The sequence below is a fragment of the Apodemus sylvaticus genome, chromosome 17 (genome assembly GCF_947179515.1).
Source record: "Apodemus sylvaticus chromosome 17, mApoSyl1.1, whole genome shotgun sequence".
Classification (NCBI taxonomy): domain Eukaryota; kingdom Metazoa; phylum Chordata; class Mammalia; order Rodentia; family Muridae; genus Apodemus; species Apodemus sylvaticus.
This window is the reverse complement of record NC_067488.1, coordinates 53,316,058-53,338,873: the sequence shown is the minus strand read 5'-3', so window position 1 is coordinate 53,338,873 and position 22,816 is coordinate 53,316,058. Positions and strand designations below refer to the sequence as shown.

At 50.4% G+C, this 22,816-nt stretch overlaps 1 protein-coding gene across 2 annotated transcripts in view; it reads right to left on the bottom strand.

Moving 5' to 3' along the window:
* Arhgap8 (Rho GTPase activating protein 8) overlaps positions 1 to 22,555 on the bottom strand; it is a 47,574-nt gene extending 25,019 nt beyond the window's left edge. Inside the window, exons 1-3 of one of the 2 annotated variants that reach the window (XM_052160192.1) lie at positions 22,474 to 22,555; positions 11,164 to 11,305; positions 939 to 1,026 (exon numbers count right to left, since the gene is read on the bottom strand). In XM_052160192.1, the coding sequence (XP_052016152.1) occupies positions 939 to 1,026; positions 11,164 to 11,242 (167 nt within the window). In that variant the 5' untranslated portion in view covers positions 11,243 to 11,305; positions 22,474 to 22,555. Of the gene's footprint in view, positions 1 to 938; positions 1,027 to 11,163; positions 11,306 to 15,490; positions 15,585 to 22,473 lie in introns of those variants that run through there. The other variant, XM_052160191.1, reaches the window with a different exon arrangement.
* Between the last annotated feature and the right edge of the window lie 261 nt (positions 22,556 to 22,816).

Here is a 22,816-nt window from a genome sequence, read left to right as displayed (position 1 = left end):
CCTGAGGTTCAGGTGAGATGTTACCTCACTGACCCAAGGTCATACAGCTAACAAGGGGACATGGCACCTCCCCAAAGACAGCCACAGTAAAGTCACAGAAACTGTGACCACCCCGCATTTGGAACAAAAGGTGCTTGCGGATGAATCTGTAGTCTTAAGAGATGGGTGGATGCTGGCCCTGCCAGGAGGGCTTCCAGGAGAAGTCTTAGAGATGCAAACCTGGACCCAGGTTGCTTCATAGGTCAACAGAGAAGAGCTTTAGAGGGACAAGACTGTGTGAAGGTGCAGACAGAGTGGATATGACGCAGCCTGGTGAGAGGTTCACGGATTTGTTCAGTACTTGGAGTTGTAGGAGACTAGCCATCGGCTCTTCCCCTGGAGGGAACACTAAGGGAGCACGTCTGAAGCGCACCTCTGTTCTGGATAGAATATAGTTCTGCTGTTTCATGCCACTAAGTTCATGACCATTTACTAAGGTAGCCATAGCAAACTATTCGAGGAGGAGTTGAGATTCGAACTCAGGGCCACGTAGCTTTCAGCCTTGCTCTTGCCCCACCACTATGACCCCACCTCAGGCATCTTGCTGAACTAGTGTGTTTCCAGAAACACACCTTCCTGCTCTCTAGACAGTCTGCGTCCATCAGGTATGGAAGACAAGGCCTCCCTCCAAGGCACTCAGGAGAGGGGACTGTCCCCAGCTTCAGAAGTCAGTGCCCACAGCTCAGCTGGCTAGGAGGGAATCATGCCAATGTCCACCATCCTTCTGGTGCTGGTGAAGCCATGGTAGCCCTGGCGATAGGAGCCTCCCCTGGAGAGCTATGGGGGTGGGTTCTGGAGCCCCTGAGCTCACCGCCTCTCTACAGCTACACTGGAAATGGAGAGCAAGATGACTGCGCTGGGAGGCAGAAGCATGTGGCTGAGAACAGAGGAACACTTACTCCAGCAGACGCTGGTGGTTGAGCTGGTGCAAGGGCGGCAACCGGCAGCAACTGAAAGTGAAGATGCGTCTCCCCTGGCGGTCATCCCCTGGAGGAACAAAGGTGTGAGCCTCCAGCCCCTGGGCTGGATTTCCTCAGTCATAAGCCATGGTGGCCAGAGCAGGTCAGACTAAGCAAGGCCCAGGATGCCTAGGACTGGGGCCAGGCAACACCCAGGGGAGGTATGTGACGGACACATTTCCTGAGGAAAACCTTCCATCTGTCCATCACTCCCATTTAACAGGTAGAACAGTGGAGCTACCAGGTTAGGTCACCAGGGCCAGGTCCCACAGGTGGCAGCTGTTGGGAAGCCACATTTGACTTCAAGTACAAGATGTGGCTGCCTCTGTCTTACAACAGTGTCTCTCAGTATTCTCCTAAGATTCTGAGTCTTGGAGAAAGCCAGAAGTGCCAGGGGCCAGTTGTCCCTGAACGGGACAGGACCGCATATCTAATGCAGGAGCCCAGGTCATCCCTGCTGCGATCAGCTCTTGGTACACAAGACAGCCATTAGGCCTCAAGGATGAACGTGTTCTGAGGACTGGCAACAGCCGCGGGATCTGAAGCTTCTGGCCTCCTTGTACCCAGGACAGGGGATGGTCTTCAACTTCAGAGAGATAATACACACAGCTCAGCTAGCCAGGAAAGAAGCAAGCTGTCCCCAGCATAGAACTGGCACTGGTGGCAGTCATGGTAGCCTTGGTAACAGGAGCCCTTTCAGATGGCTCTCATGTGGACTTGAAGGTCCATCCCCTGAGCCCAGACTCATGCCAGGCATAGAGTGACACTTAGTGAGCTGGGCCACACAGCCTCTCTCTAGAGGGAAGGTAACTGCTGAGGTCCCAAACACTGCATACACTACTCTAGGGCCAGGAGCCCCATGGGCAGATCTTCCTTCTACGTCTATGGAATCCCGGTGTGCACACTGGGAGACTTAGGGTCGGGACCAGTAAGTATCATACGATGGGTGTGCACACTGGGAGACTTAGGGTCGGGACCAGTAAGTATCATACGATGCTGAGGACCGGCAGCCTGTGTCACAGCTCCTGTGACCTGGATCTTCGGAGCCTTGTTCCCCACACAGCTCTGCCCTCACAGGTAAACTCAGGACACAGGACATGTACTGAGGACCAGGACACAAGAAAGGGACCAGCTCCCCAGGGTGCAACTCTCTGTCTCTCTCACCATCTCTCAGTGTATGTGTATGTGTGTGTGTGTGTGAGAGAGAGAGAGAGAGAGAGAGAGACAGACAGACAGACACAGAGATTATGACAGTTGGTGTGTGTGAGATTGTGACAGTTGGTGTGTGTGTGTGATTGTGACAGTTGGTGTGTGTGTGATTGTGGCTATTGGTGTGTGCATGTTTATGAAAGTTTGTGAGTGTGTGATTGTGACAGCTGGTGTGTGTGTGATTGTGACAGTTGGTGTGTGTGTGTGATTGTGACAGTTGGTGTGTGCGTGTTTGTGGCTATTGGTGTGTGCATGTTTATGAAAGTTTGTGAGTGTGTGATTGTGACAGCTGGTGTGTGTGTGATTGTGACAGTTGGTGTGTGTGATTGTAACAGCTGGTATGTGTGTGTGATTGTAACGGTGTGTGTGTGTGTGTGTGTGTGTGTGTGTGACTGTGACAGCTGATGTGTGTGTAATTATGAGAGCTGGTGTGTGTGTGATTGTGACCAGTTGGGGGGTGTGTGTGTGTGTGTGTGTGTGTGTGATTGTGACAATTGGTTCTTTTCTTCCACCAATGTGGGACCCAGGATGAAATTCAGCCTGACCCACCGAGCTATCTCAGCAGAACCCCCCACCTCTTTGCAACAAGGCCTGAGTTTGTAGCCTGGGATGGGAGATCATCCTGAGGCAGCATAAGAAGGAAAAATAAGGGGGACAGAGGAAGGGAAAGATGCCCTCAACCTGGGGTCCTGTGTGTCCTTCTTTTTTTTTTCTTTATGTATATGAGTATATATACATACTTCAGGCACACCAGAAGAGGGCATCAGATGTCATTACAGATAGTTGTGAGCCACCATGTAGTTGCTGGGATTTGAACTCAGGACCTCTGGAAGGGCAGTCAGTGCTCTTAACTGCTGAGCCATCTCTCCAGCCCCCCATGTGTCCTTCTTGCTAACTCTTGCTTCAACACAGCCCAAAGGCTGTGCCAAGGTGTGTTTTCTGAAGTTTTGTTTTGTTTTGTTGTTTTTGGTTTTGTTTTTTCTTTTTCTCGAGACAGGGTTTCTCTGTGTAGCCCTGGCTGTCCTGGAACTCTGTAGACCAGGCTGGCCTCAAACTCAGAAATCTGCCTCCCTCTGCCCCCCAAGTGCTGGAATTAAAGGCATGCACCACCACTGCCCGGCCTTTCTGAAGAATTCTTAAACAGACATTAAAGACAACCAATGAACAGGGTGTCCTTCAGTAAGAAATGTTTGTGGCTTTGAGTTTGACTAGATCAGCACTCCTTCCCCACATCCCCTTTCTCTCACACACACACCTAAATTTAAACCAGGCAACCCATAAATCCACTTCACAATGGCATTCACAAAAGGGATGAAAAGAAATATTCCAACCAACTTTAAAAACAAGTCAAAACTGGGCTGGAGAGATGGCTCACAGGTTAAGAACACTAACTGCTCTTCCAGAGGTCCCGAGTTCAACTCCCAGCTAACCATGTGGTGCTCACAACCATCTGTAATGAACTCTGGTGCCCTCTCCTGGCCTGCAGGAGTACATGCCTTTCACTGCATGCTTAATAAACTTGCCACAGAGCTGGGCAAGGTAGTGAATGCCTTTAATCCCAGATAGAGGCAGGCAGATCTCTGTGAGTTCAAGGCCAGCCTGATCTACAAAGCAAGTTCCAAGATAGCCTTGGCTATTACACACACACACACACACACACACACACACACACACACACCATAAACAAACAAGCTTGCTACCTTGGGAGCTATTCACTACACACACTTCAGGTTCAGCAGTGACACGTGTTGAGAACCCACCATGCTGGATGGAGTAGACATTGCACCTCCATCACCCTGCACCGGGGAGTGTTGCCCGTGAGTGAACATCTCAGATAGACATTAGAGAAAGAGGTTATGCAGGCGGCTTTGGGTTAAATACTGTTCCCTTCCCCGAAAACCAACTCACAACTTCCTAGAGCCTCTAAATGTGACCTTATTTGCAAACAGGGTCACCACAGATTTAATTAGGTTAAAGTTCAAGATGGGGCCATATTGGATTTAGAACAAAGAGGCAGGAGAGAGGCAGAAGAGAACTAACTGGCTTAGGCGAGAACACAGCCGTGAGCCAGGGGAGGTGGACAGTGTAGGGACAGGCAAAGGCCAAGAGGTGCGAACCCCAGGAAGAACAGAGGATGCTGAGAAGGTTGGGGTGGATTTTCCCAGAGCCTCCAGGAGTAACCAGCCCACCCACACCCTGGGGTCTCACTTCTGAACCCCAGAACCATGAGACTGAATATCTGCTGTTAGAAGCTCCTTGGATTGGGGCCCTCTGTTCCGGCAGTCCTGGTGTCGGTAACCTGTCACTTAGGTCCATAATCTTACTTTCTCTGTATTCCAGAGGGTCTTAGGAATCAGAACTTGGTGGGTGGAAATGGATTCATTTATAGTTTGCACAGACCCGAGGAGTCATACAATGTGTTGTGTTATTTATCTTAACAATGTTCAGAAATCCATGAAATTAGAGGCCAGAGCTACACAGACGCTGCTGTGAGGTGACTGAACCTGTCCCCTACTGGGGCTGGGGGTACACTGAGCCTCAGGCTACCTCTATCTCCATTTTCAGAGGAAGGGCGCATGTGTCTCTATTCAGAACTCAGGATGTCTCCTCTGTCCCACATCCTGCCTCATTTGTACCAGGACACATGGCAACAGCCCCTTGCCGCTCAATTGACCTGAGCATCCAGTCTGCAGCTCTCTCCACACACACAAAGCCTGGGTCCCACACAACAGTCACCATCTGTGGCTCCCACCATCCTCTGCTTCCCTGCACCAGAGAGTGTCTGCCCTTCCTCCACTGCAGCCCCACGCCACCACCTCTGATGGCCAGGCTCCTCAGCAACACTTGCTTGTTTGTGGCTTCTTCCTCCTTCTCCCTTTGCCTGGCCTCAGCCCAGGCTCCTCTGAGAACCCAGCAGGATGTCTACAGCCCTTGCTCTCCCCTGAGAAGTCTGAGGAGAGCCCTCCAGCCCCTTGAGGGCTGCTGCCCATCTCCTCGCCCGCAGCTCCAATCATTGATTGCTCGTTTGAAGCACAGGACCCGGAAGAAAACAAAGGCCCCCTTCTAGGAGACCCCTCTTAAACCCACTTGTGTTTTAAAGAAGTCTGTATAGCCATTCTCAGGGTTTCTCCTCCCCTGTTCCCCCAAATGTGATGCAGGACAGACGAACGCATGCCTGGAAAGATAATGAACCAGAATAAACCAGAATCACGTGGGCTCGCTGTGTGGGCACGGGTGAGCTTTGATTCCCACCTCTGCGGCTGGAAAGCTGTTTGTTATGTGCACCGCCACACCATTCTCCCTCTGCGAGGCTCCAGAGCCTGGATGGTGTTTAAGATTCCAGAACAATCTGCTTGTAGATACAGCATCCATTCATCTCCCCCTCCTTAAGAACCTTGGCCAGGCCTCTGCTTATTCAGAGATCTGTGCTCTAACCCACCACACAGCCCCCTCCCCTGTCTCCAAGGGCTCTGGGCACAACAACAGAAAACAGCCATTTTTCCAAACGGGGTCTTCTTGCCTAGGCCACTGGGTCCCAATGCCAACTGTGGATCATGTACGAGGGCCACCAATCCCTCAGCTGAAGTTCCGAGTCACAGTATGGCCACTCCAAGAGACATCATGATTAAATGGCCCAAAAGAAAGTTACGTTGGCCCAGCAAGGTCAGCACCCAAGGAGCACTTCTCGACCTTGTGTCAGATTAGATTTATTGGACTACAGCATCAGTCTGAAGGCCGCTCCTCACACACAGAGCTTGGGTCCCACAGAGCAGCCACCATCGGTGGTTCCCACCATCCTTTGCTTCCCTGCACCAGAGAGCCTCTGTCCTCCCTCCCCTGTAGCCCCATGCCACCACCTGTGATGTCCAGGCTCCTCAGCAACACCTTTTGGGTGGCCTCTTCCTCCTTCTCCCTTTGCCTGATCTCAAGACCACTCCGCCAACATTCATTGAGGGCTGCAATGCCTCGGCTCAGGAGAAGCCAGGAGGAGATGCAGGCAGGGGACAGGGTGTCTTGGCCCAGCCGAGGAGGCACAAGGCAGCTGTCCTCTCCTGCTCCAAACAGAGGTTTCTACATTCAGAAGCCAGGAGAAAGCCCATAACAGACAACACACACACACACACACACACACACACACACACACACACACACAGTTCCTCTTTCTGTCCCTTTCCTTCCAAACACTCCTAGGAAACTGGTTTTAAAAATTCTTCCCCCAGGGCTGAAGAGATGGCTCAGTGGTTAAGAGCACCGACTGTTCTTCCGAAGACCCCGAGTTCAAATCCCAGAAACCACATAGTGGCTTACAATCATCTGTAATGAGATCTGACCCCCTCTTCTGGGGTGTCTAAAGACAGCTACAATTTAAAAAAATTCTTCCCCCAAATAAGGTTTCCAGTTAAAGTAGAGGCATATGAAAGTCAGGTGATCAATGGAGTTTTGGCTAAAGCCCTATTCATAATAGGTCCAGTAGGTCCCCAAATTTATCCTGTGGTTACTTCCCCAGTTCCAAAAATGTATAACTGGGATAGAGAGACTTCGAAGTTGGCAGAATTCCCACATTGGTTCCCTGACCTACTGAGTGAGGGTAGGAGTTGCCTTTATCAAAGAAACTAGTAAGCCAAAGACAATATTGTATCCCAGGAGGAACTACAGAAATTAGTGCCACCATCAAGAAATTGGAAGGTGTAGAGGTGGTGGCTCCCATGTCATCTCCTTTTGCCCTCCTACCTGGCCAGTGGAGCAGACTGATCATGGAGATTAAAACTTAATCAAATACTGACTTCGATTCCAGACAGAGTGTCCTTGCTTGTGCAGATTAACATATATCCTGGTGCATGGTATGCAGCTATGATCTAAAAGATGTCACAAGGACTTCAGGGAGCTCTTTGTTTTCATACTTTTACAGTTATACCACAAGGGAACATTAACTCTCCAGTCCTATGTCATCTCTTCCACAAAATACCACACCGGTCCACTATACTGATGACGTTATGCTGATCGGACCAAATGGGCAGAAGGACCAAGCAGAGTTCCTCTGTGGCCTCGGCTCCAGTTCCTGCTTCCAGGTTCTTGCCCTGACTTCTCTACATGATGGACTGTAGCCTAGAAGATACAATAAGCCCTGTCCTCCTCAAGCTGCTTTTGGTCATGGTAGTTATCAGAGCAATAGAAACCAAACTAGGACAGCCCCTTAGTAACACAGAAGGACTGTAATAGAGCACAGGGATATCGCATGGTGAATGAAGCCAGCACTGGGGCATCTGCCAGCAGAGCAGGTGGGACAGAGGCAAAAAAAAAAAAAAGACAAGTCACTTCTCTTAAAGCGTCTTTCTGCACACCAGAGGTTTTACCCACGCTATAAGGACCCCATCCTCAATCCAGAAGCCCAGCTCAGCCTCCAGCTTAACACTTTAAAACCATCTCTTGGGCTAGAGAAGGCCTAGTGGTTAAGAGCTTTACTGCTCTTGCAGAGAGCCCAAGTTCAATTCCTAATGTCCATGTTGAATAGCTCACATCCACCTGTAACTTCAGTTCCAGAGTATCTGATGCCTCTAACCTGTGGGCACCTGTACTCAAAGACACACACACACACACACATACACACACACACACACACACATGGACACACACACATGGACACACACATATACACATACACATACACACACACACATACACACGGACACACATACACACACACATGGACACACACATGCATCACACACATGGACACATACATACACATACACATAGACACATGCACCACACACATGAACACATACATACACATAGACACATACATACACATACACGGACACACACACACATGGACATACACACATGGACATATACACACACATATGGACATATACATACACCAGACCCATGGACACATACACATACTTACACATAGATACACACAGACACACTCACAGACACACACACCGATATACACACACACATACATAGACACACACTCACATATACCTGCCATGTGCACTATCCTCCTTAGCAAAAAAGGAAAACTGCCAATCACAACGGTGTTTGTGACCTTGGAGCTATCATGGCCAAATGCAGGCTCCTCAGCATGCCCTACAAGGCTCTGAGAATGGCCTGCATCTCTCCCAAAAGTTAAAGACCCTGGACAACATGTTCACAAGGGGTATATGTGGACCCTCAGGTTGGAAGAGAAAGAATGGAGAGGCACATCTGCCAGCTCCCAGAATGAGATACCAAGGTGGGGGCATTGGTCAGGAAATTCACACTCTAAGGCAACGGGGAGAGAGGTGTGGAGGCATAGGTGATCCCAGCATCTGGAAGAAGCAGAAAGAAAAGTTTGAGGCCATCCTGGCTGTCTAGTAAGTTTGTAGCCAGTCTGAGTTGCATGATATCCCACCTCAAAAACAACCAAACACAAAAAAAGGCAAGTATTAGAATGTGTAAAGAAGACTTACTAACAGCACATCATACAGACAGAACAACCCCAAATAAACACACTCATCACAAAACCTCACACACAGGGCAGGGACCAGGATGGGTACACACGAACAATCCAGCACTCAGGCAGCTGAGACAGGAAGACACTCAGGTGGAGGCTAGCATAGTGAGACCCTATCTCAAAACAAAATTAACCTAGTATGTCACTTAGTAGGTAGAGTACCCTCTTAGCACACCAAAGGTCCAGGGTTCAGTTCCCAGCACCCCCTTCATCTGGGGTAGTGGTATAAGGACTGTCATCTTGGCTGCTCAAGAGGCTCTGGAACAGGAGTATCACAAGTTTAAGGTCATCCCTGGCTTCAGCCAGCTCCTGGTCCAGCTGGGTTACAGGAGATCCTTTTTCAAAATGACTCCACAGCAGAAGGGCTGCATCACTGCTCTTTCTTCTGGGTTCAAGGACATGGCTCAGCAGGTAATGAGTCCGTGTGCAAGTCTGGTGACATGAGTTCGAATCCCAGAGCCCACATAAAGAAGGAGAGAGTCAATTCCACAAAGCTGTCCTCTGATCTCGTGTGCACACCGTGGCACGCACCCAGCCAGGCAATAACAATAAATAAAATTAAGACAGACAAACAGATAACCCAGAAGGAGCAAAGATGGACAGAACCAAAGGGAGACATGTCTATTTTTTATTTTTAAACTAAGAGCCTTAGAAATTACTGTGCTAGCTAGTCACCGAGCAGGACAAGGATGCACAAAAGTTGGATGATAGCATCCCCAACCAACCTAACCTCACTGAAGGACACCGCAGCACACTCAACAGTGGAAAGCACACATGCTCTTCAAGTGTACAAGGGACACGGTGCATGGTGGCCACATGCAGAGTCCCTGGTTCCTAAAGTTTCAAGTCTCCAAACTTAGCCATTCTCTAATGTTCTTGCTCAGAATCCAAGCTTGGTGCGATGGTATGTGTTTGTAAGCCTAACTCTGAGGCCGCAGAGACAGGCGGATCCCCAGAGAAGGCTAGCTGGCCAGTCTAGCCAATCAGTAAGCTCTGAATTCAGTGAGAGACCCTGTCTCAAAATGAACGCACACATTCACACATGTGCACACTTGCGCACATCTGTGTGCACTTGTACATATGTGCATACATACATGCATACAGACACACCACACATATACATATGTGTGGGACACAGGTGCACGTGCACACATACACACCATATACACAAAGTGTTGAAAAGCTTTAAAAAAAAACATACACACATGGGTTCTGGGGCTGGAGAGACATCCGGCTGCTTTTGCAGAATAACTGGGTTTGGCTCCTAGCATCTACACAGGGTCTCACAGTCATCTATAACTCCAGTTCCAGGGGATCCAACACCCTCTTCTGGCCTTTGAGAGTACCAGGCACATATGTGGTGCACAGATAAACAGGTAGGCAAAATACTTACAAACATAAAATAAAAGATAAATGCAGCATTTTTTAAAAATTTTGCTTTTTTGTTTGTTTTATGTTTTTTGTTTTTGTTTTTGATTTTGCATTAAGGGGGCGGGACAGAGTTTCTTTATGTAGACCCAGTGGCCCTGGAACTCACAGAGATCTGCCTGCCTCTGTCTCCCATGTGCCGAGACTAAACATGCTCTAAGGATTCTATTTATAAATATTTGCCATTAAATAGGGGGCTCAGTGGTTAAGAGCACTGGCTGCTCTTCCAGAGGTCCTGACTTCATATCCCAGCAACCAAATGGTGGCTCACAACCATCTGCAATGGGATCTGATGCCCTCTTCTGGTGTGTTTGAAGACAGCTACAGTGTACTCATACATAAATAATAAAATCTTTTTTTCTTAAGTGGTCATTTCTGTGTCCTCCATGTTTGATCTAGCATCCCTCCTCCTAAGTCTAAAGCTTTTTAAAAAGGACATTAAAAGCTTCAAACAACCAAGTGCCCATCAGTCGCAGTCGTTTCATGACTCCTCCTACGCTCAGCGGATGCCCGAACATCCTTTACTCCTGTTTCTGGGATTTTCAATTATTTGGGGACAGTGTTTCTTATTGTCCACTACATCAATAGGATCCCAGATCCTCAGAAGAAAGAGCCAACGATGACAGCTGGTACATGGAACTTAGAGTCAGGCTCAGAGTGCACGCTGAGAGGTCCTCAGGTCTGAGTTCTGTGAAGCAGAACGTGGTCCTGACTCCTGACACCCTGTGAGAGCAGGCTGCTTGTCATCTGAGTTTTTATGGATGTCTGTTGTTGTGGCTGAGACACAGCATGGCGTCCTCACTTAAGGACATCATCCACTTAAGACAGTGGGGAACTCACCTGAGCAGCTCAGACAGTGCTAGGGACACAGATGCCATTGTTGTTGCTGTCTGGGAACACTGGTGGGTCCTCTTGTTCTCATCATGTTCTTCATTTTGGTAGCCCAGCTAGAGAGAGGCAGCCTGTGATAGCCCACTACCTTGCAAGCCCCTAAAGACTTGGGGACCAGCCGGATAGTTAACCTACCTGCCACCTGCAGGATGCCGTGTCTGGCCACGTCATAGAATGGGTGACTTGTGCTCAGTGTGGGGTCCAGGGCAGCCATGGACACCACCGAGGGCCCTCCTGTGGCCCCAGGTGTGGCTGCTGCTTCCTTGTCTCTGTAGCTCTGTTGGGGACACAGGAATTAAAGGGAGTTAGGAGGCAAGCTACCTTAGGGGGACTTATCACTCAGTAAGGCACCAGGTCAGCATTGACAAATCACTATGAAATACTATTGATAGACCATTGATAGTTAGCCTTTGTTGTAACCATCCTTTTACAGGGGTATTTTTGTTTTAAGCTGAGAATGTTGAGAGTCAGAGGGACATTGACTCCCTGCTTGGTGGCTGTTAGCCACTTCCCTGGTGTCCCCCACTATTATATGCCAAATAGCCAGCAGGCTGCTGCTCTGAGCTATGCAGGGCCTTGGGGAAGCCCCCATGACAACTGCGGCTGCTCGCGGTGGAAGCCCAGCTCTGCCTCCTAAAGCTCCGTCCAGCCACACCCACTTCAACACCCTGTCCAGGATTTCTGCCGGTCACAACCTCAGTGAACCCTGCATGACCCTGCAGCCATTTCTACCCAGACCGGAGGGTCAGCACATCCCCTGGCGACCCAGCAGAAGGCTCTTGACTGCTGCAGAGTTTGAATGAAGGCCTCAGTTGTTAAAGAGCCCTTGCCAGCCTCTCGGGGCCATTGTTCGGCTCCATCTATATGAACAGGCTATGTGAAGGGATCCCTTTGTGTGTCGGAGGAAGGCAGTTTCCGGTGTCGCCCCTGGTACTGCAGTGTTGGGGCCATTAAAGGCTTCTCTCTGGTGTCCAGTTCTTGCACAGTTCTGATTTTTCCCCTTTCATTTTTATGAGTTCTTTCATTACAATGTGTTTTGATCCTAGTCAGATTCTTTCTCCATTTCTCCTACATCCACCCTGGCCTCCCTACCCACCCAACTTCCTGTCTTCAGTTTTCTTTTTCTAAACCCACAAAAGTCAAATTTGTGCTACCCACGTATTTTCAGATTTACAGCCTTCCAGGGGAGCAGGGTCCACTCACCAGCCGCTATATTCTTAAAAGCAAAAACAAAACCCTGACTCTCCTTCTCCTGGCAACTATCACTTGCCATCAGTTCCTTAGCTGGGGGCGGGACTTCCTGCCTGTCTCCTCTCTCCATACTGGAGTCTTGTCTGGCTTGAGTTATAGGTAGAGTCCACTGAGCGGATAACAGGAAGGAAGGGAGGTGATACAATAACAGCCGTAGCAATGGGGTTAGCAATAAGAGGGCATCTGAGGCTGTGTGCGGTGGCTTGTGCCTTTAATCTCACTACTTGGGAGGCAGAGGCAGACAGCTACCTGTGAGTTCAAGGCCAGCCTGATCTACATAGCAAGTTCCTGGCCAGCCAGAGCTATGTAGTGATATACTTTCTCAAAACAAGCCAAAAACAAATAACAAGAATAACAACAACAAAATAACCAATCAAACAAAAAAAGCATAGAAGATGTCCAGGTTCTAGGGCAGGAGCAATAAAAGCGAGTGTGGCGGAGGCAAGGGCTGTGCAAAGCGGAAGAAAACGTGGGCCTCGGCTGTGGGAAGAGCTCTGGGAAGCCTTCACAGGCTCAGCTTCTCAGACAGCCAGGCTGAGGTCTGGAACCCCAGACTCTGGAGGACTGGGATCCAGACACTCAGGCCTGAGAGCTGTAACACTGACTGGTACCAAGGGAAGGTTGGTGGTATCGTACTGACTAGTAAGTGTGAGGCCAACCTGGGTTGCACAGCAAGACTCTGTCTCAAAACAAAAGCCCACCCCTCTCCCTCTTCAGGCTACAGAAATAGCTAAGAAATATTAGCAAAAGCTGCAAGCAATGGCGGAGGGGAAGCACCCATCTTAACCACCGTAACCTGGGGACGACCGATAAACCTGCATTTATCAGTGCTCTGTGCTGTGTGAGTGTAAACAGTAACCCAAGATCACCCACAGGTGAGCCTAGGACAGGAAGCCCATGGCTCATGACTTTGTTCTCCACTGGGTGAGTTCTTCTCCCTGCTGACGCTCCCTGCAGGGGTGTTGTTAAACTGGTCACCTCCGACCTGAGAGTAGGTCATCAGGACCTATTCGCCCCTAAATGCCACAGCTTCTCTCCTGTTGACAGTGACATTTCTAGTGTCCTTGGGAGTTGCCACACACCCTCCCTCCCCACCATGCTGTTCTGCCTCCTTCACTGAAGCCCTTGCCATCTGTACCCTAGGAAGGGCTCTGTCACCATGCTGCTGTGTGGCCCTGGCCTAAAGCTTTGCCCCATCTGGGTGGCCAGACAGGCAGGCAGGGCGGTTACTAAACTTACTGCCAAGTTCCTGGGGCTGCCAGGGCAACGTTGGCAGGAGACCCTGAAAGAAGGGACATCCAGAGTTGGGGAGGAACATAGGAGGCAAAGGTCCCAAAGGGTGTGACGCCCAGAGGGGACAAGAAGAGAGGGGCCTTGTGTGTCCCAGGCGTCCTGTCTACGTATCTCATACCAGCGACAGACATGGAGACACATGGATCCTGGCTACAGCTCCTGTAATTCTGGACCGCCCACCTCCTAGGCCTGTCCCTGACATCCCTTCCTGTATACCAGTACAGATGGCTCAGCCTTCCCGTACGTCACATAGAGAGACTTGGCCCCCCCTGCCCCCCACCCTACATCACATAGCGACTTGACCCCGTGGCAGCCTCCCCCTCCACCTCCCCAGGTCTGCACGGTATTTTTCCACATCACCTAATTCTAAGTGCGGAGGCGCTGAGTTGGGGAGCCACTGGCCCGGGCCCCAGATGCACACTCAGGATCAGGTTTGCCTCCCTGGCAGGGTGCAGGACACCAACACCAGGCTCCACCAGCCCGCCTTCTCTTCAGCACGCCTCAAATCCAAAAGCATCCTCACTGGAAAGCAGCTCACTGGGGACCTAGCTGATCTGGGCTGACACCTGGGCTGGGACCCTGTGCACACTTCCTAAAGGGAAAATCTATTACAAAAGCCAGTGGTGGAACGCAGCCCTCAGAGCCCACAGCCCAGGACACACACCCCCCGAGGCAGTTGGCCAGGAACCTGTAACGGCTGAGAGGCCAGGACTCACGCCGTCCACAGGCCCAAGTATCTGTGCAGAGCCTACGGTCATGGCCTCTGAAACAGCAAGGCCTTGTTTTCCTCTGTCCTCTGCTTTAGCCAACCAACACTGGGTCCTTTCCCCTTTCCGAGTTCAAAGTCTTTAACCCTTGGCACAGGCTGGATCTTTTATTCTGAAGTTAGCATAGTCAGCCCTGCTCCACCACCAGGAAGCATCTTGCTGGGGAGCACTAGGTGTCCTCTTCCCACTGCAGTCACTCAGTGGGAAATAAACCACGGCTCTCCCAGCATCCTACACTGCTCTCAGCATCGCCTGATTCCTGGTGTTCTGGACCCTGGGATGAGCTCAATATGTAGAGAAAGTGATGATGATGATGATGATGATGAAGAAGATGATGATATATAATCTCTCTCTCTCTCTCTCTCTCACACACACACACACACACACACACTCACTCCAGGATCACACATATGCTAGACAATTGCTCTTCCACTGAAACATACCACTCCAAACATATATGTATGTGTATATGTGTGTGTGTGTGTGTGTTTTGCATGTCGTTGTACAGACATGCAAACATGGAGGCCAGAGGAAGACATTAGCTGTCCTGTCTGCCTCTGCCTTCTTCCCTAGAGACAGGGTCTCTCACTGAACCCAAAGCTAGGTTGGCAGATAGCAAGCCCCAGAAATCCCCCTGTCTCTGCCTCTCTCCCCAGGGCTGGGGTTACAGGTGCATGGCCACACCCAGCTTTTAGCTGGGTGCTGGAGACCTAAGCTCGGGAGTCACTCACTGCACGCACCCTTCCTCACTGACCACCTCCCCAGTCCCCTCCCCTTAATGTACATCTTATAAAATCTTGTCTCAGCCCCGGCCACAGGAGCCTGTCTGGCCTCGGTCCGCCTTCCTCCCACTGGGGAATTCCCCCTTTCCCACAGGTGAGTCAGTCTGTAACAGTAACACTTTACCGACATCCCAACTCCCACGAGGGATGACCAGAAATTCACAGGGGCTCAAGAGCACACCCGCGCCCATGCCCCACGCAGGGCCAGCGTCATTAAGGCCCCTCACAAATGCCAGAGTGACAAGTCACACTGCCAACAGGCCCTTTGTCCTGCCTCAGCACTTCTGAGCCTCAGTCCTATCCCCCAGTCTGCCTGGCTCCGCCTGTGTCCACTTGAGCTCCAGAGTCTCCCAGCATGAGGGGACTTACTCCTCGGGGAGCTGTCGGCATCCGTAAGGCTGAGAAGAGCGAGCTTCAGTCTTCATCAGCGCCAAAGACCAGAGCAGGCGATCCAGCAGCAGGCGCACTATGCAAAACAGATTCCAAACCACCCAAGGGGTCTATTTATAATTCACAGCAAAATGGTTTGTTGCTGTCAAAATGTGTTTGCATATTACACAAACAGACCCTTATAGCAATTATCTTAATGCAGTAGCTACAAATGAGTACCTACCTACTTCGGGCAAATTAATGCAGGCTTTACCTTACGCAGCAGAGCCCGTGGCTGGGGGTGGGGTGGGGTTGGCAGGAGGAGGGGGTTGGGGGATGGGGGTGGGGACAGAGATAAAGAGTTCAGGGGATGTGCCCACCTCCACACTCCGAATTCAGGAGAAGGGCTCCATGCTACCATGCCTAACTCTCCAAGGCTCAGAAAGAAAGAGGCACTCCCCTCAGACACGCTACAGCCAGGGGCCATTTTTTGTCTCAGCTACATATGAGGCCACAAGTCTTCTCATGGCCAGCTCATTACCACCTACACCACACGGTCCCTGGGGCTGGCAGGAGGAACTCGGACTACTTACTCGTCCAGGGAGAGATATTAAGGAGTTACCAGAATCCAGGTCCAGGTGAGATTGGGGGTGGAGGTGGGGGGATGGATGGGTGAAGTCCATGTGGCTGACTGGCAGAAGCCAGTTCAAGGTCCCTCCTTGTCCAGCCTCACTCTCACAGTCTGGACCCCCTCCTATCACCATCTGGGCATAGCTGGTACCTCTGTCACAGCCCCCACCACCCATGTTCAGTGCTGGGCTGGGGCCCTGGCCTTCTCTCCCCGAGGACTCTGAAGCCCGAATCCCCCCTCCCCCCACCATCAATGACAAGTCTCAGGCTTGAACAACCCTGTTTCAGTTTGATTTGTTGTTGTTGTTGTTGTTGTTGTGATAAAACACTCTGACCAGAAGCAACCTTTGAGGAAAGGGTTTGTTTCATCTTACACTTCCAGGTCGGAGTTGATCTTTGTGGGAAACCAGGGCAGGACCTTGCAAGCAGGAACTGAAGCAGGAACCAAGGAGGAGCACTGCTCACTGGCTCCCGCCGCCGCCCCTCCCCCCCTGCCGTTAGGTTTCTTATCTAGCCCAGGCCCACCTGCCTCCGGATGTGCTGCCCACTGTGGGCTGGACCCTCCTCTGCCAATCATCAATCCGGGCAGTCCTTCACAGACATAGCTGCACAGCCCAGTCTGACCTGGGCAATTCCTCAACTGAAATTCCCTCTTCCCAGGTGCTCTTAGGTGTGTTAAGAATAAAACAAAACAAAACCAAAAACATCAGAATACACACACCCCACGCCTCGACCCTAGCACCAGACTTGACTTCACAATGCCTACCCAGCGCTTCCCATCTCAACTTTCTTCACATCAATGGCTTCCTGAAGCCCCATCCCCCACCCAAATGGTTGCCCTCTGGAAAACACTTCTACCCCATTCCCCTTTCCTTGAGCCGCAGGGGCCTCTTCAAACACAGCGCTGTGACCACCCCTGAGCCTTTGCACAAACTGTCCTTGTTATCTAGAACACACAGTCCCACACCGGGTAAGGAATCCATAACCAGTTTCAACCATCATCGTTGGCTGAAGTCCAGTCTGGACTCAAGTTGGCTCCTTGGGAGCTCAGATGGTTTCCTCAGGGACCCAACAACTCCACATTGACATTCCCATGTTTAACAGGAGTTAAGAACCGTCCATAACTCTAGTTCCAGGGGATCTGACACCCTTTTCTGGCCTCTGGGGTACTGCACACACTGGGCACACAGACATATATGTAGGCGAAACATTCATACACAGAAAATAAAAATAAATAAATCTTTAGTAGGTAAATAGGGGCTGGAGAAATGGTTCAGTAGTTAGGAACACTGCTCTTAGAGACAATTGGAGTCCAGTTCCCAGAGTGGTTCACAGTCATCTGTGACTCCAACACCAGGGGATCCAAGACCCTTCCAGCCTCCCTGGGCACCTGGACTCAGGCACACAAACCTAATATATAGACACGCAGGTACACACACATGCATGTAATGAAAAAAATAAAAATAAAAAAATAGGATTTTTTTTCCAAAATGGATAAATAGGGGGTTGCAGACAGGGGTCCATGTCTGGGAGCTCCAGCTCTTTCAAGGACCTAAACTCAGTACCTGGCACCCACATGAGGTGCCTTACAGCTGCCTGGAATGCCCTATTCTGGTCTCTGAAGGTTCTGATCAACAGAGTACGTACACACACACACACACACACACACACACACAGAAAAAAACATAAAGTGAATCTTTTTAAAGATGGAGAAACAAATAAAACAACCTACTCTCATACAGAGAGAGAGAGGAGAGAGAGAAGAGACAGAAGAGAAAAAGGAAAAAAAAACATAAAATGAATCTTTTTAAAGATGGAGAAATAAAACCTACTATCACACACACACACAGACACACATACACACACACACACAGGCACACACAAAGCCACCTGCCCATCTTGAGAGACAAGTGGCACATCTGCAGAGACCTCAGAGAGACCAAGACACTAACTCAGAACTTGTTGCAAGACCCCAGAGTTTCAATTTACTGAAGATCACAAGCTGAGCAAACCCAGTCCCTCCAGATGAAGAAGGGCAAGATGACTCCTAGAAGTCTCCAGAATCCAGACCGGTCTAACCAGTTCCTTCTGAGAGTCCCTGGCTCCTGCCCCTTCCAGCTGAAAGGTCATTTCTTGCTCCCAAGGTGGAGCTGGCTGTCCGTCAGTAGGGAAGGATCTGCAACACACAAATTCACTCAACACCTAGGCTGGCTCCCAAAGGCCACAGAGCGACTGCTACCATGATTGCTCACGAAGCTGTGTGACTGGTTTGAGGCACTCATTTTGACCTCTCCATAACTGTAGAGTACTGTCGTAGTTAGGGTTTTACTATTGTGAACAGACACCATGACCAAGGCAAGCATTATAAAGGACGACATTTAATTGGGCCTGGCTTTCAGCGGTTCAGTCCGTTATCATCAAGGTGGGAGCATGGCAGCATCCAGGCAGGCATGGTGCAGGAGGAGCTGAGAGTTCTACATCTTCCAGGCAGCTAGGATGACAGTCTTAAAGCTGCACAGTGACACACCTACTCCAACAAGGCCACACCTTTTAATAGTGCCACTCCCTGGGCCGAGCATATGCAAATCATCACAAGTTTGAAACCAAGATGAGGAAACCAAGGCACAGAGTGGCTAGTAATTGACTCTAGGCCACACAGCCTGTGACAGGGTGTGGGGCCCCTATTCCCAGCTGCTAACCACTGCTCTGCCTCCCCCAAATGCATACAATGTCCTCCAAGCTTCGAACAGCCTTACGATGCCTGTGACAGAGATGAGAAGACAGGGATCCAAAGAACTGACTTAGGGAGAGCCACCCACCAGCCCTGCTTGCAGAAACCCAGAAACCTAGATAGAACGGGCAGCCTGAAGTCCCACAGAGTAGTCCAGATCCAAGCCTGTCACTGCCCACAGCAACCACCCAAGAAGCCGCTGGATCCCTGTGGGACCTCTTCCTCAAGCATCAAATTCAACCAAATAGCAGGGGAAGCTGAGTTTTAGCATAAGAGAGAGAAAACTTATTTATATCACCATGCTAGCGTCTGTAACACAGGATAGAAAGGAAGGGAAAATTATGAAGTCATGAAAAGAGAAAGATGCCTTCACCCCTGAGGCTTCTTCCGGATGAGAAACAGAATTCTAGCCTGTTCGACACTAGTTTAAGGTCTCTATTTCTAGCTCGAAACCTAAGACTTTCTAGGGTTTTTCACCTGAAACGCCATTTACAGGAAAACTTACCCCAAGACCCTTGTGCAAACTTAGTGGTTCTTAATTTAACTTTATTAGAATATCATCCACCTCCAGACCCTCCCATAATTTTACCTAGCAAAGAGAGGGGGGAAAGGGAGGGGGGAGATTCTTAACAACCTTCTGAGATATAACATGAAAGTCAAATTAAAATGGTTAAGTATGGCTAATGCTAAGGTATTTATTAACTTGCCCATACCCATGCTTGGCTATATCTTAATTCTTTCCTTAAATCCCCTCTTATTCTTTTAACCCCAATGCTTAATAGCATTTATGTAAAAATTAACCTTTACAGGACAGGTCATGGTGGTGCATGACTTTAATCCCAGCACTCAGAAAGCAAGAGACAAGAGGATCTCTGTTGGGTTCAAGGCCAACCCGACCTATATCGAAAGTTCCAGGACAGACAGGGCTACCTAGAGAGACCCTGTCTCAAAACATCGACAAGAGTCATTTAGGGACTGGAGAGATAGCAGAGGACTCGAACTCTGTTCCCGGCACCCACCTCAGGGAGCTCACAACTGCTTGGAACCCGGCTCCAGGGGTTCGACACCCTCTTATGGTCTCTACAGGAACCTGCACTTGTGTGCACACACCCACTCCCTCCCCATACACACACACACACACACACATTTAAATAATTTTTTAAAAGTCTTTATAATTTTCTTTTAGATTTATTTATCTTATTTTACATATACAGGTGTTTTGTCTGCACAAGCCCACAGAGGTTAGAAGAGGATCTGATTCCCTGGAACTGGATTTACAGAAGGTTGTGAGGCAACCTTCATGGGTGCTGCACCCAGGGTCTCTGCAGGAGCAATGGGTGCTGTTAGGAGCCGTGCCATCTCTCCAGCCCTTAAAGATCCTTTCCTTTGGGAAGCCTCCCCTTGTGTAGTTTCCCTTTTCAGGAGTATCTTCCTTTCTACTTTTAACTAAACTTGACCCTGTTTCCCTGTGTCTAGTCCTGACATTCCCTTTGAAGGTTTGCTGGAGGCAAGGTCTTCCTCGGGCTATGGAAGATGAGAGTGTAGGGATGCTGTTTGTCTGCCTCTCACTGCAGACTTCTGGAAGTACAGGCAGTGGCTGGAGGACTTCCAAGCATCCCCAACTTACAGCAGTCTACATCCACCAAGGAAGACACCGGCAGAGCCTGGCTTTCAACTTACCAGCTCTAAGAGCATGGCTCCCCTGCCTCTGTTTACTTCTGTAGAAGTGGGCGGTGCCACGACCACCTCAGGAGGCTGGCATGAGTGAGGGCAATCAGCACTAGAGGATGATTCGACCTCTGACCTCTGCTAGAAAGCGCCAAAGCACCAGGCTGGGGAAGAAGGATGGGAGGGCTACCAGAACACTTTGCAGATATAGAGTCTACCATTCCCCATGGGGAAAATGACTAGCTCAAAATCCACTAATAGCTAGGTGTAGTGGTTCATTCTTGTACTGTCAGCTTTTGGAAGATTGAGGCAGGAGGATTACCTTGAGTTTAAAGCCAGCCTGGACTAAATAATGAGAGCTGTCTCCGGAAAAAAGAAAAGGAAAAAAAAAAAAAAACAAAAAACAAACAAAAAAACCCAAGGTCTCACAAAATTCCCCAGAAGCTTTATCTGTGTCATGTGACCAGCATCTCAAAGTCCCCAGTCAGTGACATGAGGGTGATTAAGGTATTGGGAATGGATGGTTTTCTCATGTGGTAAGAATCTACAGTCAGGCACCTCTAGGTGACAGTTCTTGGTTACCCTATTATATTTTGGTTTATTATTCGAGACAATGTCTCACACACTGAGGCTGGCTTCAAAGTCACTATGTGTCCATAGATGGCTTTCTGTCCTCAATCTGATAAAGTCCTGGGATTACAGCCTCAGGCCACCACACACCTGGTTTATGTGTTGCTGCCGGAAACAAACCCAGGGTTTTGTGTATGTTAGGCAGAGGTGCTACTAAGTTAGCTAAGTAAGCTACTAAGTAAGTCCTGCTGCCCTCTTTAACTGAGGCCGCCTCTATGCCCAATCATTGACAGGAAAACCCCAACCTTATACAGTTCTTTAAAGTTGAATTTTACTGTGAGCTGACCCAAGCACATACCAGGGACACGCCCATCTCGACCTCTTCTGGACCACCCAGCAATCTACGGGCCACACCCACCTGCCTATCTCCCACCCCATCTTCCAGCGCCACTGCAGCCTCCCCTGGGAAAGTCCCCTCAGCCCCTGGCTTCAATCACGTGGAGCTGATTCTGGTCTCCTGAGAGCTGAGAGCAGACAAGAGGCCGACCTGACCTCTGGGAACAGCTGGACTCAGACTCCTGGTTACCTGCCCCCCTCCTCCATCCCGGCTCTGACCCGGGGAAGGGTTTGGCGGGGCATTCCACAAGGAACTCATAAACATATCCTGAAACAACAGCCATGAGGACTGCCTACTTTCCAAACTGTTGAGGCGTACTGAGTTCTCACTTCGACCCAAGTTCGCCCTGACTCTCGCTGACAGCGCGCGCGCTAGAATCTGCTAGTCCCAGAGCAAAACCTGGGACCGCCAGGCCCTTTCCCCACACAGGCCAAAAGAACTAAGGAATGCCACTCCTCCCCCAGTGGCCTCCGCAGTTCCCCTAGCTGGGCCCCGGCAGCAGCTAGCTAAAGGTTGCACCTCCCCCCCTAAGAATTCTCGAATTCTCAGGAGGCCTTTGCCAGGTTTGGGAAAGCGAAAGAAACCCGCGGCAGCCTGCCTTACCTAAGTAGGGACTTCCTAGGACCGCAGCCTATAAATCCTGGGAGTTGCACCCAGTGTGACAAAGTGACCGAACAGACCCCAGTCTCTGGCCCCAAGTGCATCTCCTGCATTCGCCCCTGCCTCTGTCTTGTCACCTGTTAGGCAGGAATGATGCCATCATGATGCGCTCAGGTTTGGTGCGGAAGCCGAGGGGCTACTGCCATGTGCTGACCCCAGAGGCCCAAAGGGGACCTAATCCGGGTCGGAAGAACGGCGGAGGACACAGAAAGCGGGGACAAGGTGGGGAGTGGAGGACACCTAGGAGAAGTTGGAGCGGGAAGAGGCCGGGATCAGGAATAGGAGCCGTGCCTTCCCACCCGAGCAGGTCCCCAAGGCGGGACTCACCAGACTACCGAGTGCCTCTGGTCTCTGCAACTCCAGCCGCACACCTGGCCGGGCCCGGGACAGGCCCCTCCCCGACAGGCCCCGCCCAACGTCAGAGCGCACCGCCCGGAGTCCCCAGGGTGGGCGGGACCAGCGTAGGTGGTTCTAACTCCAGGCGGGAGGGAGCTGAGGGACACTGACCCTGCGTCACCTCCTCACGGTTACCTGCATTTGAGATGCGCCAGGTGAGACGGGAAACCGGAGATCTGGGCTGAGTTTGAAAACACAGCCTGCCGCCCCAAGCGTCCGAACCGCTCTCCCAGGCGGTCATGTGCGGGACTGTCTGCTAACTCTGCCCTTGGGC